General features: G+C 38.5%; 3 protein-coding genes across 3 annotated transcripts; 2 read left to right on the forward strand and 1 right to left on the reverse strand.

The window, feature by feature from the left end:
* Positions 1-935: 935 nt before the first annotated feature.
* On the forward strand, positions 936-6,652 carry LOC139942611 (uncharacterized). The gene is made up of 12 exons (XM_071939462.1): positions 936-959; positions 1,251-1,442; positions 1,836-2,219; positions 2,917-3,045; positions 3,362-3,497; positions 3,619-3,856; positions 4,164-4,539; positions 4,687-4,851; positions 5,412-5,604; positions 5,942-6,024; positions 6,304-6,476; positions 6,637-6,652. The coding sequence occupies exons 1-12, from the start codon at positions 936-938 to the stop codon at positions 6,650-6,652; spliced, it is 2,109 nt and encodes a 702-aa protein (XP_071795563.1).
* LOC139943056 (uncharacterized) lies at positions 6,589-7,417 on the forward strand. Its single transcript, XM_071939867.1, has 3 exons — positions 6,589-6,811; positions 6,910-7,058; positions 7,184-7,417. The coding sequence occupies exons 1-3, from the start codon at positions 6,687-6,689 to the stop codon at positions 7,360-7,362; spliced, it is 453 nt and encodes a 150-aa protein (XP_071795968.1). The 5' UTR covers positions 6,589-6,686; the 3' UTR covers positions 7,363-7,417.
* Positions 7,412-9,474, reverse strand: LOC139943055 (P2X purinoceptor 7-like). The gene is made up of 3 exons (XM_071939866.1): positions 9,177-9,474; positions 8,107-8,340; positions 7,412-7,969 (listed from the first exon to the last, which is right to left on the reverse strand). The coding sequence occupies exons 1-3, from the start codon at positions 9,407-9,409 to the stop codon at positions 7,798-7,800; spliced, it is 639 nt and encodes a 212-aa protein (XP_071795967.1). The 5' UTR covers positions 9,410-9,474; the 3' UTR covers positions 7,412-7,797.
* Between the last annotated feature and the right edge of the window lie 6,688 nt (positions 9,475-16,162).

Below are 16,162 nucleotides of genomic sequence, written 5' to 3' on the forward strand. Positions count from 1 at the left end.
AGCTTGTGATGTGACGGGGTCTACAGTATTGTCTAAAATGTAAAGATTGGTTTGACCAGAAATAAAACCAATGTGTTTCGTGCTGTAATTACAAGTTTGTGATGGCTCATATTGCAGTTAACTTGAAACTTGAAATAACTTAATGTTTTAAACCAAAATGAAACTCATTAAACAAAGACTAATTTAATTTGTTAGTTAAATTTAAATATAGAAAAGTTGCGGTGGAACATTGTTTTGAGGGGTTACTATTTAGCCCAAGAGACTACCAAGGAAATGTGAACTATGCCCCGGAAATGAGTTTGTATTTACTCATTATTAAAGGAGATTCCACACAAATCTGGACAGTCAAAAAGGATAAAATTACTTGGCAAATGTAGAAAAGAGTAAGCACATGGTCTAAAAGTGGATCTTCTTACATCTCAGTTTTTACACTAGCCGAGCTTATTACTGTATAAATTTATTTCAAAGCATAGGAAAAGGTATTCCAGTGCTAATTGTGGTACAATAATGGTGAATTATAGTCCATTGTCTTGCTGACCTGTGAAATGTGCAATAAATATGCAAATCAGCAAGAGTTCTTGTATAGATAGCAAAACAACATTGTAACTTAATTTTGATGTGATTGTTTAGTCTAATTGTTTCAATATTTTTTAGCGTGATCAAAGTTAGCGTTCCAAAAGAACAAAAAAGGAAGGATACAAACAAGCAAGTGCCCGAACAGTAAATTGCGCTCGTTTGTGTAAAAGGACATTGTTTGCACAATTTGTAATCGTGTAATGAAAGTTATACCAACACATTACAAGGCACATGGCTATTATTGTTACAAATGGAGGTGCATGATCATCTGAATTTATTTTATTGAAAACATATTTTTTTTCAATTGAGTGCCGATATCAAAGCCCCAAAAGTCCGGAGTTTAGCAGCATAGGAGAAGAATGGCCGAGTGCCTGGGTGCTACGGTAAAGGCTTCAAGCGAGTCCAAACACATCTTTGGTACAAACAAAAGCTAGATGCAAGTCTAAGTGCCCCACATCACCATCACTGGTTACTAGTCCTACGAAAAGAAACCCTACAAACACCCCCCCCCCCACCACACATGCCAGTCAATTTAAATCATCTGGACCTCCAGTTGCTCCTGAAAGGCGAACAATTCCATAAACCAACGATATAATCACACAAACTCTACGTAATTAACTAACGCAGTTTCAATAATTCGTTACTTTTATATTTATTTATTCATGTATTTACAGGTGTTGCCAGAACAGATCAAGAACATTCAAGTAGAAGTATTTACAAATGAAGGTACTAATGAAGATACCCTCATGATGCTGGTGTGCCAATATGTTGATGCAATCTCCACGCTTCACATGCGAAAAGAACTTGCTCAAGAGTTAAAGACCATGCAAAATACCCCCTTCAGCTTTCGCTATTTAAAAGATCATGTATTAATAAGTACCCTACAATTTTCCTAGATTTTTACACTCATCTTGTATTTGTGAAAAAAACGAAATTCGCGGCGAAAAATTACCCCGCAACATCCGGGCTTCCCCAAACACGAGCGCCTTTCACCGATGGTGGCAGCAAACATTTTGCCAAAAATAGTGACGTAGCTGGACGTGTGGATCTTTCTGCCTGTGTAAGCGCCCCCCGCATAGCAACGGTCTGGTTGCGGACTCACACTTAGCACGGCTGACTGAACTTCTAGTTCCCGTCGTGCGTACATAGTTGTACTGAACTTTTCAATGCACACGCACAATACTCTTTGTTATTACGTTTCGCTGTGGTTATGTGCTAGTGGTTGAAAGTTAGTCGCTCTTTTGTTATTTATTTTAAAGCTTTCTTCCATTATCAATATGCCAATATTTTGTGTTGTTGGTGGCTGCAATAGAAATCAGAGGGATGATTCCGAGTTGGGTTTTTACAGATTTCCCAAAGATAATGTTATCCGCCGTCAATGGGTGAAGTTTGTAGACCTTACAAGATCAGACTTCATACTTTCTAAATATTCAAGGATTTGCAAAGCCCACTTCTTGGACGATGTATTTGATGATACGTGTATCATGAAAAAGAAATTGGGAATACCTGTTCGAATGGTTCTCACACCAACTGCCATTCCTACAGAAAAGAACCCATCTATGGCTGCCGTCGATACTGCTAGTAGTAGTAGTAGTATTCCTGCCAAACGTATTCGACGAAGCAATACATGGGTACGAAAGCGGGTAAGGACTCCTCGTATTACTTTTAAATGTACTGTAGACACATCACGCTAAAACTTTGACAACATCATTTACTTTTATTTTTTGACTCAACCGTTTATAATAGAGTAAGATTGACTACAGATCAACCTCAACCCAAGACTTTGCACACTCGTCAGCTAATGATACAATCTCCTTATCTCCTTTTAGTGCTTGGGTTTCTTTTTTGCCATTAATTCTTACACAACACGGAAACAAACCAAAGTGACCTTGCATTGCTCATCATTATTGAGGACTGCATCGCCCATTTCCAAGTAGGTGTCCTTGGAAGGGGTGCCCCGGCTTGATGGTCATTTTCAGTATCATGCTTTCACAGGTCACTGGATAATAATAGTCTTAGGCCACTGTACAGTGCCGGCTTAGTCCTTCGTTTTTTTTTTTTTATAGTGTATTTAATTAGTTCCCGACGTTATGCAACGATTGGGGGTGCAGGGTCAATCTATCTAAATCAAAAATTAAAAAGGTAGGCTTACATCCAAAAAATAAACAAGATGAATTAATGACCCTACATTTTGGTTAAGGGTTATGTTATAAATACGTTCCAGACAAAATAATGAAATGTAAGGGGGGGGGCTATATATCACCTCCATGATACCATAGAACACAAGAGAACAAACTTCAAATTCGAAACTAAATCACACGTTTCTGTTCATGTGTAAAGGAATTGGATGAACTTCTTAGCCCCTCATCAAGCTGCTCTAATGCAGGGAGCCATTTACCGGTTTCTAAAGCGCCACATCCGGTCCACACTAAAGGACAACTTCAAGCTAACCCCGCTGTGATTTGCAAGGTATAAAATGGGAGCTGAGAAAGATTAAAGGGATGTTTATTGGCCCAATGACCAGGGGACTAATGTAAAGCGCATTGATACGGTTTATTGTGAAATGCGCTATATAAGAAATTATTATTATTATTAAATGTTTGCACCTCTATTATGTTTGGTGGGCGTGTGTGTGTGTGTGTGTGTGGGGGGGGGGTGTATCATTGTTCTATACTAAAACATCACACAGAGACAATCCTTGTATATATGTTTTTATTTATTTTTTTATATTTTTTATAATGCAATAATAATAATAATTTACGTGTTCGTGATCCGATACAAACAGGTAGATGGAGGAATTCAGGTCGACATTAAAACGGCCGACTCAGATAAAAGCTGTCAAACATCCATTGAACGCAGGGTAGTCAAGAAACGATCCAAGAGTGTGCAAGTTAAGATTCGAAATCCAAGAATTAGCAGAGGTTTGTGCATCATGGACAAAATTTAAGCTATACACAGTTGTTTTAACTACTATAATTATTTTTATTTTATCTTTGTTGCAAATGAAATTGTTTAATTATTTCTTTCCTTATATTTTTCAAGGTGTTCAGTGGTCCCCTAAACGAAAAGACATTTCAATACAATGTGAGTTGATCAGTGCTCCGAAGCTGGAGCTTAGACCCATTTCTATTGCTCCTGACGACCAGATAAAAGCACATGAAGATATGAACCATGGTGATTGTGAAATGGACAGTGACACTAGCGACAGTGATTACTGCGAGTATGAGAGTGATGATGACTACCAACCATCAAGCGATGACGGCAGTAACGAATGTGCCCTGTAAGTTCATGCTTGTTGGAAAAATGCCATTGCAGTGTAGTAAAACGCCCCTCCCCCACAAAACAAAAATAAAAACTTTTATCGGCTTGCAAACTTATTTATTTTATTTTATTGTCATTGAAATGTTGATTTAAAGTTGTAATTATGATTTAAATATTTTAAATATGTTCATTAAATAAGTTATTTATTTTAAAGTTTTTTTAATAATTAGTATTAATAATAATACTGATAACGAAAACTTGTCAAGTGCACAAATCCATCAAAGTGCCAATGGCGCTAAATACAATTAATTGTGGTCTCTTTGCAGTGACTCAGGCCCTGATGAGGACGCCCCTTTGCACCTCGAGCCAAAGTACACCGTATTCAGGTCGAAACTTCTTGTGCTCTTCCGAAGGTGCATGAGTTGTGCCTCCCTTGCTGAAGGGAAAGTTGATCGGACAGTTGGTACAATGGTTGTTGTAGTGCAAACATGTACCAACTGCACATCCGTCACCAAGTGGGAGAGCCAGCCCTATGTGCGGGACACACCGGCAGGGAATATTCTGCTTTCGACGGCAATACTGACTTCTGGGGCATCTGTTAGAAAAGTATTGCGAGTGTTGAACCAGTTTAGATTGGCATGCACGACGGAAAATACCTACTTCAACCACCAACGGTACTATATCCAGCCTGCTATTGTGAAGGTATACGTTTCTTCATCGATGTTTGTACACTAAAACAAAGAAAATATTGATTTAATTAAAATAATAATCAATATACATAAAATTGACTCTATATTTTTTTTTATCAACTTGGTAAAATATTCAAGTATTCGATATAATGTACTCCAGGTGTGGCAAACGGAACAAACGAAGCTAGTTAGAAACCAGCGAGGACAGAAAATTATAATTGGCGGAGACGGAAGATGTGATAGTATGGGTCACTGCGCTAAATTTGGATCATATAGTGTTATGGATCTTGGAGCCAACAAAGTATTGGATGTACAACTTGTACAGGTAAACTTTATATTTAACGTATCCCTTTTTTTTATTTCTAGCACTTGGTTAAAATTTTATTTTGTCTACTCGCCTATCTATTTTAGTACCAAAACAAATACTAATAATCGATATTTTGTTATTCACTACTTGAGTTTGCTATACACTGTAAAACTCTTACTTCACTCAGAAGACCAGCCGCCTTGCGCGGCGCCTTTGTTCTTTGCTGAACTCCCTGGTTTTGTGTGACGGAACATTTTTGGCGTTGGCTTCCATAAGTGCTCTCCAAAATTTGGCCTGCATGCTTCAAGGCCAACTTGGACAATTATTTGTCATAACCTGCCACCACTTTTTCATTTGTTCTGGGATAAATGAGTTTCGAATTTAATCGAATGAATATTCCATGGTAAAATCATGGTAAAATTTGGTGAAAAGGTGTTGACCCACGTTGTGAAAACGCTACGCTTGTTTTGAGAAATACGTTTTTGATTGTAGATTAGCCGGCACCTCCTGGCTTAAACCTTGCATCAATTGTAACATTCATGTGCGTTATCGTGTGCTTTTTATATACTCGATTTCAGAGCAATGAGGTGAAAAACTCAAACGCCATGGAACTTGAAGGTCTAAAACGTTCCGTCAAATGGATGGCATCAAAGAACGTGGAAATAGACACCATCGTGACAGACAGACACCTACAGGTCGCCAAGTGGATTCGGGAGAACCTTTGTGAAAATGGGGTGTCACACTACTTCGATGTTTGGCACATCGCTAAAGGTAATCCTATTACTTCTGTTTATTGGGTTCGTTTGCAGAGATGCCACGTCCAGAGGCCAGCTTTGCGTGAGATTTTTCAAAGCTCACCACCACCCCTCCACCCCCCCCCCCCCCCCCACCCCCGGAAAAAATCGTCAGATTTAGAAGGCCTTTCGAAATCGCCGCCGGATTTTTTTTTTTTTTTTTATAAAATAAAAAAAATAAATAAAAAAATGCAGAAACTTGGGCATCATGGCACAGGTGTTCACTTGTTGTCAGTTCAACAAGTTTCATGAATGTTTCAAGTGTTTCAGGAGACAACAATCATTATAAAGGATTCACATAATGTTGTTCACAGGAATAAAAAAGAAGATGGTTGCTTGTGGCCGACAGAAGGACTGTGGCATCATTGTGGACTGGATTAAAGCCATTGTGAGCCAAGTAAGTTAATTATTCGACAACTTGCTCTTTACTAATGAACTTATTAATTTTATTGTGAATGCATAGGGCATGCATGCATCACAAGCTTATATAAATAATTAAATGTGATTCCTTTGGCAGGTGAGAAATGTTCAGATTTCATGAATTAAGAATTATTTTCCAATGGTATTGTAAATTGCGTTACACTCCTTTCCCACCCAGTCAGCATGGGGAAAACCACGTGGAGTCTGTTAAAATGGGATTTAATTAAGTTCAATCAAATTTGACTATTTTTAACAGATATACTGGATAGCTTCATCCACTTCATCCGGGGACGGAGAACTGATGGCAGCTAAATTCAAATCCACAAGCCGTCACATCATAAATGTGCACGAAGGACATGACGAGCCCTACCCGGTCTGTGCACATGGGCCACTAACTGGACAACGAAAAAAAAAATGGTTTTCAGCCAGGTAATTTAGATGTGGTACTCTTGAATTAGTCAGGGGGTAGTCATGGGGGGAGTAGGTGATTAAAAACCTCAAACAACCAGGGATGTAGATGAATGTATAAATGCATTTTGTTTATTTTATGTAAAAACCTTAATTAAATATTTTGTTTTTTAATACACAGGTTCCAAACCATATGAATTGTTGGTTACCAAAATATTCGACAATACGAGAATGCAGAAAGCCATCTACAAGCTCTCCCCCTACATGCAGACGTCGGGAATTGAGGGATTCCATTCACTGATAAACCAGTTCGCCCCCAAAATGGTTGCCTTTTCATATGAAGGAATGACATGCAGGTAATCTTTCGTGAACAATAGTCTTATTTACTGTATTTCAATTACCTTTTTATAAAATCAGACAATATCTTAGAAGGTTTTCCCCTTATACATTCAAGGTTATATTTGTCTGCTCTTCACTACAACGAAAACGCTGGGAGGGTTCAGGCAAAGAGCAAAGACGGAAAACTACAGTATGGAATACAATATCCTCGAGCAAAGAGTGGAGGCCACACTGTCGTGAAAGTTCTTCAAGGTGAAACATTTAGTAAGTATTTTGTTATGCAAGCTTGTTTCACACTAGAGATAAACAAAAACTGTGTTGGAATGCATACGAGTTAATGCACAAATACATTATGCAACATTATGTTTAAATATTTTCTTTCTTTTCAGATTATGCCGATCAGGTCACAGTTTTAGCATTAGAAAACTGTTCAGGCGGTGACAAAACACTACGGCAGAGAACACCAATATTGGCAAAGAAACCACTACCCGTCTGTTCAAAATACCAGAAGCCCACCAAGGAAGATGCCATTAGCAACTTAACATCCCGTTTTAATACAAACAACTGAATCAAGTTGTACACAGTTTTCAGACAAAGTTGGTGTATAAGATGTACATTATGATTATGAAAACACATGTGTGCGCTTTGAGAATCCTATAGGACAGGGAAGCAGGGCTCAGTATCATGGCTCTGTTTAATTCGGCCCATATCACTTCCAAAAAGCAGAAACTAGTTAATAATTGATAATAAGGCAGTAATAATGATTGCAAGAGTAATAACCATGGCCATAAAGAAAACAAAACTTAAAAAACATTACTGGCCTCATTATGGCAAACTTTGAAATTACAATCAAAAATATTATGAACAGTGCCTCTGACAGGGTGAAATTGTTCCAGGAGTGAAGTTTACAGTATTTACAAGTTTATTTACAAAAGTAAGCATATTTCTAACACAACATTCTGCCATTATATGTTTTCCAGTAAGCAGTATGTTACTCTGAATTCTAATAATCATCTAAGGGCGGAAATCTAAAACCTTTATAGGTGCTGTTGACATCAGGATGGGTGGCTCTGATTTTCAACATCACACACGATGGTAGCGGTACCCGGTTGTGACGGCCGAGGAATCCCCAGCACCACCGAACTACTTGGCGATATGCCACATGGCGATATTTGCTGTAGAGTATTAAGAAAAATGGAACAAATATTAAGTTAATATGACCGGGTTTTGAGGTTAATGATTATTTTAAAATGGGTAGGGGCAAAGCATTTGTCCCCCAAAATGTATTAAATAAATAGCATTGTGTTTTTACCTGGCCAAATCACCAAGAACTGGGTTATTGTATTGTTGACGATATTGTAAGTATGCTGTCTGTAAAACGGCAGTGTTCAAACAAACAGCATCGAAAAATGGGTGGGTTGTAAAACACACGCCTGGGTCCAGTGTTTGGTCAATTTCCTGGAACTTCTTTTCCATCTTCTCCTCCTCTCTGCAGCATCGGTGGTTCTGGATGTTGTCCATTATTGCGCATTCGCCACAGGTACACCTTCAACGAAAATAAACCCATAGAGGAAATTTTGAGTTAAAAAAAAGAGTTAAACGCCTCAGGGACAAACCAAATAAAAAATAATATGTTTTACTGTACTGGATGCCTATTTCAAACTTGTTTTGTCATGTGTATTTATTCTGAAGTGAAAATATTATAAATAAATAACAAAACGTGAAAGAAAAGTTCAGTTGTTATAAATTATTAGCTCGAAAAGGTGTGTAAAAATAAAAGTACAGGGACGAGTAGTAATATGTGTCAATGTAAAAAAAAAATGCATTCCACATTGTTATTATTGTTATTGTGTCACGCAACTGTTGAAAACATCATGTAACAAGAAGTTGTCGAAAACTGTTTTTTCTTATTGTAAACAATTAAATGATGATTAACGCATGGCAAGTAATTTGCAATAAGGTCAAAAGATTCAAAAAACATTAAACATAAAATTCAAGACAGACAACAGGAAACGGGTTTAAATACAAGCCGACTATTTTAAATCACGAATAGCCTTCATGTTAGTGCAAGGTTCTCATACACAGACAACGTGTACATAAAGTACATGATGTACATGTATAGTGTACATACACACTGCACGTTGTGCGTGTGGTACATACATGTAGTCTGGTGTCACACACAAGGCGAAGGTCGCCACAACTGTACTGTTTATGCGAAACAAAAAACAAAGATATTTTCCTAGACACTACCATGAGAAATTCACTATAGACAAACACTTACACTTCATGAAACTTGTGAGTCAAGTTTGCAAATATTCATGGTGACCGTTGTGCGTGTTTTGTCGTAAAAATTTCAGAAAAAGAAAAGGTAAATGTGCCTACCAATCTGTGTTGTTCCGCCGGTGTTCAAGATCGTCGGCATCCGCATCGTCTTCGGGGTCCTCAGGTTCATCATCGGGCAATTCGGGTTCGAATTGGTATGGTTCAATCCCCTGAATTTCATTTTGTTCCAGATCAGAATCCTCTTCATCGAATGAAGAAGATGAACAATATAACTGTTCACCACTTGCACTCGATACTTCTTCAAAATCGAGTTCGCTTTCAGACGACGACATGCTTCAGTTGGTTTTACTTTCGCTGTTATTATAGTGTTGTGTGTGTTGCATGCTTGCGTGTGCGACGTGTATTACATGGCATCTGTCCCCGGCGCAGTAAACAGTCGTTTGCTTATCTCCCACGTCCAGTGACATCACCGTTTGGGCCTTTCTCAAAATGCACCCGACGGCTTTTGTTTGAGTTTTGGCTGCGCGCAGGCAGACGCAAAGCACTTTTTCATATTTTTTTTCCGGGAAATTAAAAATTGTTACACATAATCATTTGGGTCATTTGTACTAGTAAATATACAATGTTTAAAATGGTGAAATTTATTGTTACCATTTTGTACGGTCTTTAATGGCACTCAACAACTTCATCAGAGATTACCACTGCACTTGAACAAAACGAAGAGTATGCATTTGTTGTACAGGCTAGAAACAGCATTCGCCTTAGTGTCGCACCCTAAAACCAAGGCCTGCCACTTCCACTTCTAAGGCTTCAACAAAAAAGTCCTCAAAACCCTCAACTTAAGGTTATCATACCATTTCTTTGTTTTCCCTTTCACTTAGTTTCTACTTGTGTGTAAGCAAAACCGTTTCCGTACAAATTGTGTACAACCAAACTTTGCAAGTGTCAAACAGTATAGTTTCATTTACACTCATTTGCTTTTCAATCACAACACATTTCATGTGATTTGAGAGTATCTCTACAACTTTTCAACAAAGCTATAAGTTTGTTCTACTCATAAACTTACAAGAAGACTATGTTTGATGGGACATGGACTAGCCGAAGAGAGAAAACGGACCGTGATTGTTTATTCCCAATGCAATGTTAGTTTCTATTGTGGACATGAAAACATATTTTTTTCAATTGAGTGCCGATATCAAAGCCCCAGAAGTCGAAAGTTTAGCATCATATGAGAAGAACAGCCGAGTGTCTTGGTGCTTCGGTAAAGGCTTCAAGCGAGTCGAAACACATCTTTGGTACAAACAAGAGCTAGATGCAAGTACAATATTATGTACATCAACACATCGACAAAGTAACACTGTAATAATGCCAATACAGCTCGTAACGTGTTTTTGTTTGTGTAACGAGCGGGATGATACACACGCCAAATGAAATTGTACACAGATAATGTAACGTTGTATATGATTGTACAGTTTGTGTTACATCACTCTTTTACATAATTGTTTTTACATAGATTGAACCTCAAATTTGGTAAGGGTTACCTGTTGCCTAAAAAATGCCAAGAAAAACACATTGTCACTCTCGTTATTAATACGTTGATGATTTAACTGTGCAGAAAATCTAAAGAAACAAACCTATACCGATAGTTACACAAACTACACGAATCAACAACAGCAAGTTCCCCCCCCCCAACAGTTTGTCATAACTACACGCGACCAATGCTTACCTTATCACAACGTTGCACAATGTTGTAGCAACGTAATGTGTTAGCTTGGAAGTTAGCAACAAACTTGAATACTATTGTTTACCAATATATCTCAAACAGGTTTGTCCAGTGGGCATCGTCGGGACTCCAAGTACACAAACAAAAGTACCAAGAAGAATGTGTAAATTATAAGTCCTCACTTGAAAAAAAAACAAAGGCAGACTGTCACACAGTTCAAGTAACCAACTGTTAGCAGGGAAAGCTGTTCCATTTTATTGAAAGATTTAATTGTACGCTGTAGGCCTTGTTTATTTTTGTTTTTTGACATTCAGCGTGACTGGGATCGATGATTACCCTACGTAATGTCATACAGAAGATCCGTACATGAAAAAAAGCTGTGTCACATCCGAGGCTAATCATCTTAACCACCTGGCTCCTCAGCTCCTCAAAACCTGTAGTCGTTCCATCTGTAGACAGCCGGCCCATCACCACCGACGTTGACATCCTTGAATTCCACCTTCCACATCTCCACAAGCGACCACCCAACCAGCCGAAAATGACACATAACAATGGAGTACAACTGAGGAGGAGTTGATGGATTTGTTGGACAGTCAAAAACAGATATTGCCAACACTGGGCCACAAGAGGCAACGGCAAACCGGGCACTTTCCACACCAAAAATTCCTAAAGACATGTCTACCACCGAAGAGGAGAGTAAAGGCCTAGGGGAAGTGACGATGCCAAGCCAGCCACCCGTGTTAGCATTCAAGTGAAGAAGCACATGGTTATTCTCCGCTTACTGATTGACCAGGGTGACACAACAGCTGACCCTGTGACCACGTATAAGTGCCCCACCTGGTCAGTACGGGCGCACACGCGTAAATGAAGACTGTCTCTCATACCTTTGACTGTCCCTCAGTCGAGGGACAGGTTTGTTGAATCGCCTCTGTCGATTAGAAGTGTATACCGTTTTAGGGATTGTCCCTCATTTTGAAGACATACCCAAACACAGAGACAGGTTGAGAAGAATATAAGTTGTCCCTCAAAATCAAGACAATTTTGCACGTAAACATAATTTATCATGTCTTAGCATCAGCCTCAGACTGCATATTAGCAGTAGTAAGTGGGTTGGAAGCAGACCTATTCTTCAGCAGGCAAAAAATTATGTCTAGCAATTGCCTCAGGCTATTATTTTAAGGTACGAGGAAGTGGTCCGACAACCAGTCTTTAGTCAGCATTATTTTTTTATGCTGGTGTACACATGTACATAATGTCGTCAATCGTGTAGCTGTTGAGATTCACCGAGATTTTACATGGTTCATCTCTCTTCCTCTGCTTGTTTCAAACAAAATATAGTTTTCTTGTTAATAGTATTCATGTTTATTTGAAAGATACAGAAATTTGTTGACTCTAAAGCTCTCAGTTTTGGTGCAATTGCTCTGATCGCTCAGGTATGTATGCAGTAGCTTATTTTTTATAAAGGCCTATATTTTTTCCTTTGTTTTTATTTTCTTTGTCAATTCGTAGTCAATGGTCTCTCTGATCTCAGTCTCAGTTTTGTATAAACTATTTCTTCTTTGATTGATTGCATTTGGAATATGAGGACCATCAGTACTTTGTCATAATGGTCTCATTGAAAACAACAATGTTGGCGTGGAATTAACATTTGCCCGATAAAATTTCAAATAAAAACCGTCACTCTGCACATGTTCAGCAAGTGTTGTCATGGTCACATAATTCGTTCTTGCTTAATGTTTACTTGAAAAACGCCAGTGGCAGCAAAATACACTCTGCCTTAAAAAGTTTCCCTTTGCCTGTATTTGTGTGTGACCATGGTTACACCTTGTTTTATTTAAAGCAAAATATGGAACTTTATTGTTTTAATTTTTTTTTTTTGGCGGATAAATGCCGATGTTGAGATCAAAACATCATTCAGCACACCAAGAAAGAGAATCAATTAGTCAAAGGTTTGCTAAAAAATGTGGCTCAGAATTTTATAATAACAACGAGGGATATAAACAGCTGATAAATATAAAACAAGGCAAGAGAATTTCTCTGAAAGTCATTGAGATACTAAAAGAGCGCAAATAACAAAGCGGACAAAGTATGTGTGCAACACCTGCATTGAAAAAGCAACAGCAGAGAACGTTTTCACAAAAACTGTAGAGAAAGAGGCGAGGCAAAGTGATTCGAGTGAATTAGACTCGCTGTCTGAATCTGATAATGAAGAATTGAACAACGCAGATTATCAACATCTAGGTAAAAAGGGGACGAATGTCTTATCAGGGTGTTTCTCCGTCTGGAAAAGCACTTCTGCCGCTGCCTTTTATTATCCATGTACTTCAGCTTCTTTATATGGGTGCCGCTAGGTTCTGCAATCAAAATTGTATGCAAGTGTTGATAAGTAAATTGCAATTTATGAGACGGCTAGGCATTATTGAGTAGGATTAAATACAAAACCGTGTTTTGCATTGATAATAATATCAACATGTACTTGTATTGGTTTATGAAACTGCAGTTGAATAAATATTGCAAAATAATGGAGGACTTGATGTTGAACATTGTATATACACAAAAAGGTGATTCCTTTTGAATTATGAAGACTAACCTCATGTACCTTCAATTATTTCCACCTCGTCTATGTCGCCAGGCACACCAACCTCGTCATCATCAGGATCAGGTAGGCCTACTTCCAGATCTTCGGCCACAGGCATGGCCTCGGGCATGGGCTCGGGCATGGGCACGGCATTATCAGGCACATCATCTTCTACATGCAGTAGAAGTGACATCATCTCACCACCGGCCATGCCGCCGTCTACCTTGTCCACGGTATCAATAGATATGCTGCTAGTGCTAGTGCTAGGCCTATGTTCACTTTCATCTGTAAAAAATAAAAAATACAGTTTGTGTTTCATGTATGTACAAAATTGTGAGAATGAATATCTTACAGGATTTAGTTAGTCAGAAAAAGTTACACGTAAAAATGATAAAAATTTGCCCTTGAAATTGTATTTACATATTAATAAACTTTGTCTTGTTGTGACCATCCGGTCCAGCTCGAGAGCCATACTGCCAATGACAGCCTTGTAATGATACATCGTTCATGTTATGCCTCATGTTCATGCAAAGCAATGCAAGTCTTAAGTTACAGGAACATTTCTCCATGATTATGAATAACAATAACATGACATACCTTCTTCCAGTGTTGCCATCATAGCTTGCTTCAAAGTCTCTCCGATACTTTCTTCGCCGCTGGCCATTATGATTAACTTACCGAAATAGATACACTTGGAAGAAAATCAACAAGTTGTGGTGGTCGATGACATTGACAGTATCGAATAAACATTCAGAATAAATATTGATTCTTTTTCCCTTATCGATTCTTTTCCCTTACGCGTAAACCATGCATAATCTCACAGTTTCGATACTCTTTATTCGGTTTTGATAAAGTATCGATTCCATTGCGCGCTGGTAATCACTGGTAACAATTCCCAACTCACGTGTAATTCAAGAAACACGCGGCGAACCAATAAACATTTTCGGACAACCTACGGTGTCTTTTGACGTGGATACCATTTATGACACACGCAACTGCCGAAGGGGCCATCTGAAGGCCGCTCAGTACGTTGAAAAAAAGTTGTCTCATACGGGAGACTTCCTGAATTGGGGGACTGGAATTGTCCGCGAGATTGAAGTAGTCTTCGGTTTGAGGGACAGTCTTCATTTTCGCGCGTGTGCCCGTATTGCTGGTTACTAGTCCTACGGAAGGAAACCCTACAAACACCAGCCCCCCCCCCCCCTCCACCACACATGCCAGTCAATTTAAATCATGTGGACCTCCAGTTGCTCCTTAAAGGCGAACACTTCGATAAACCAACAATATAATCACTTAAACTCTACGTAATTAACTAACGCAGTTTCAATAATTTTTTTATGTTTCTTTTATATTTATTTATTCCTGAACTTACAGGTGTTGCCAGAACAGATCAAGAACATTCAAGTAGAAGTATTTACAAATGGAGGCACTAATGAAGATACCCTCATGTTGGTGTGCCAATATATTGATGCAATCTCCACGCTTCACATGCGAAAACAACTTGCTCAAGAACTTCATCAGAGATTACCACTGCACTTGAACAAAACGAAGTATGCATTTGTTGTACAGGCTAGAAACAGCATTCGCCTCAGTAGCAGAGCAGCTTCGTACCCTAAAACGAAGGCCAGCCACTTCCACTTCTAAGGCTTCCCCAAAAAAGTCCTCCAAACCCTCAACTTAAGGTTATCATACCATTTCTTTGTTTTCCCTTTCACTTAGTTTCTACTTGTGTGTAAGCAAAACCGTTTCTGTACAAATTTTGTACAACCAAAGTTTGCAAGTGTCAAACAGTATAGTTTTGTTTACACTTCTTTGTTTTCCAATCACAACACATTTCATGTGATTTCAGAGTTTCTCTACAACTTTTCAATAAAGCTATACTATCACTTTGTTTAACTCATAAACTTATAAAAAGACTATGTGTGATGGGACATGGACTAGCCGAAGAGAGAGAGAACGGACCGTTATTGTTTATACCCAATGTAACGTTAGTTAGTATGGTCGACATGACATTGCTCCATGACATGACACATGACCTCACAGCACTGAGTTGTGAGAGTACATGTACATGTACATGTACTATGACGAGTTTACAGGTAATTTTGTATATCTATTCACCCTGTGCATAGATGGAGGTGGGGATCTAAATCGAGTGTCCAGCGTCCTAATGACTTGGCATAATTACCCTAATTTACTTTGATGCAACAATTAAAAGAGTCGTTTATCTGGCTGGGATGGGGAAGGCTTTTGTAAAAATTGTAGAAGTACATATTAAAAAAAAAACAGATTTATTACATGTTTTTTGTATGTTTTTAACAGTTTACCCAAAATTGAACCCAAGTCAACCCGAATTCTTTCAAAGAAGTGTGACCTTTCAAACAAAAAAAAAAAGAAATTTTAGAGAACTAATAAGTTATATCAATGGTACTTTTATCAATTTCTTGTTAAAGGTACTGTGTGAGCCGATGCCAGGACTTTGCGTAAACATCTTGGAGACCTTATCAAACCTGGCACCTCCAAGTCCAAATCATCAACCTCCGAAAAGCTCTTGCCAAGCTGGTGTGTACCAGCTGTAGGGAGATGCCAACACAACAGGAGAGGTCATGCTGCCAACAACAAAGGCCGGATGAATGCTTCTCAAACTTGGCAGTAAGAGACTGATTATTTCATACTGTCAACATACTTGTTCAGTACCTACATGTGCATGTATAACAATAAACACATATGTACTGTCGAGGTAATCCAGTTTTGTTACATGACATTTTGATCCGTCCCCTAAGAAAA

The sequence above is a fragment of the Asterias amurensis genome, chromosome 10 (genome assembly GCF_032118995.1).
Source record: "Asterias amurensis chromosome 10, ASM3211899v1".
NCBI lineage: Eukaryota > Metazoa > Echinodermata > Asteroidea > Forcipulatida > Asteriidae > Asterias > Asterias amurensis.

Coding starts and splice junctions, on each gene's coding strand:
- LOC139942611 (XM_071939462.1), top strand. CDS start 936: ATGGCCGAGTGCCTGGGTGCTACG. Junction 960..1,250: donor CCGAGTGCCTGGGTGCTACG/GTAAAGGCTTCA, acceptor ATGTATTTACAG/GTGTTGCCAGAACAGATCAA. Junction 6,025..6,303: donor TTAAAGCCATTGTGAGCCAA/GTAAGTTAATTA, acceptor TATTTTTAACAG/ATATACTGGATAGCTTCATC.
- LOC139943056 (XM_071939867.1), top strand. CDS start 6,687: ATGCAGAAAGCCATCTACAAGCTCTCCCCCTACATGCAGACGTCGGGA. Junction 6,812..6,909: donor TATGAAGGAATGACATGCAG/GTAATCTTTCGT, acceptor TATACATTCAAG/GTTATATTTGTCTGCTCTTC. Junction 7,059..7,183: donor TCTTCAAGGTGAAACATTTA/GTAAGTATTTTG, acceptor CTTTCTTTTCAG/ATTATGCCGATCAGGTCACA.
- LOC139943055 (XM_071939866.1), bottom strand. CDS start 9,409: ATGTCGTCGTCTGAAAGCGAACTCGATTTTGAAGAAGTATCGAGTGCA. Junction 8,341..9,176: donor CGGCGGAACAACACAGATTG/GTAGGCACATTT, acceptor TTTTCGTTGAAG/GTGTACCTGTGGCGAATGCG. Junction 7,970..8,106: donor GTTCTTGGTGATTTGGCCAG/GTAAAAACACAA, acceptor AATACTCTACAG/CAAATATCGCCATGTGGCAT.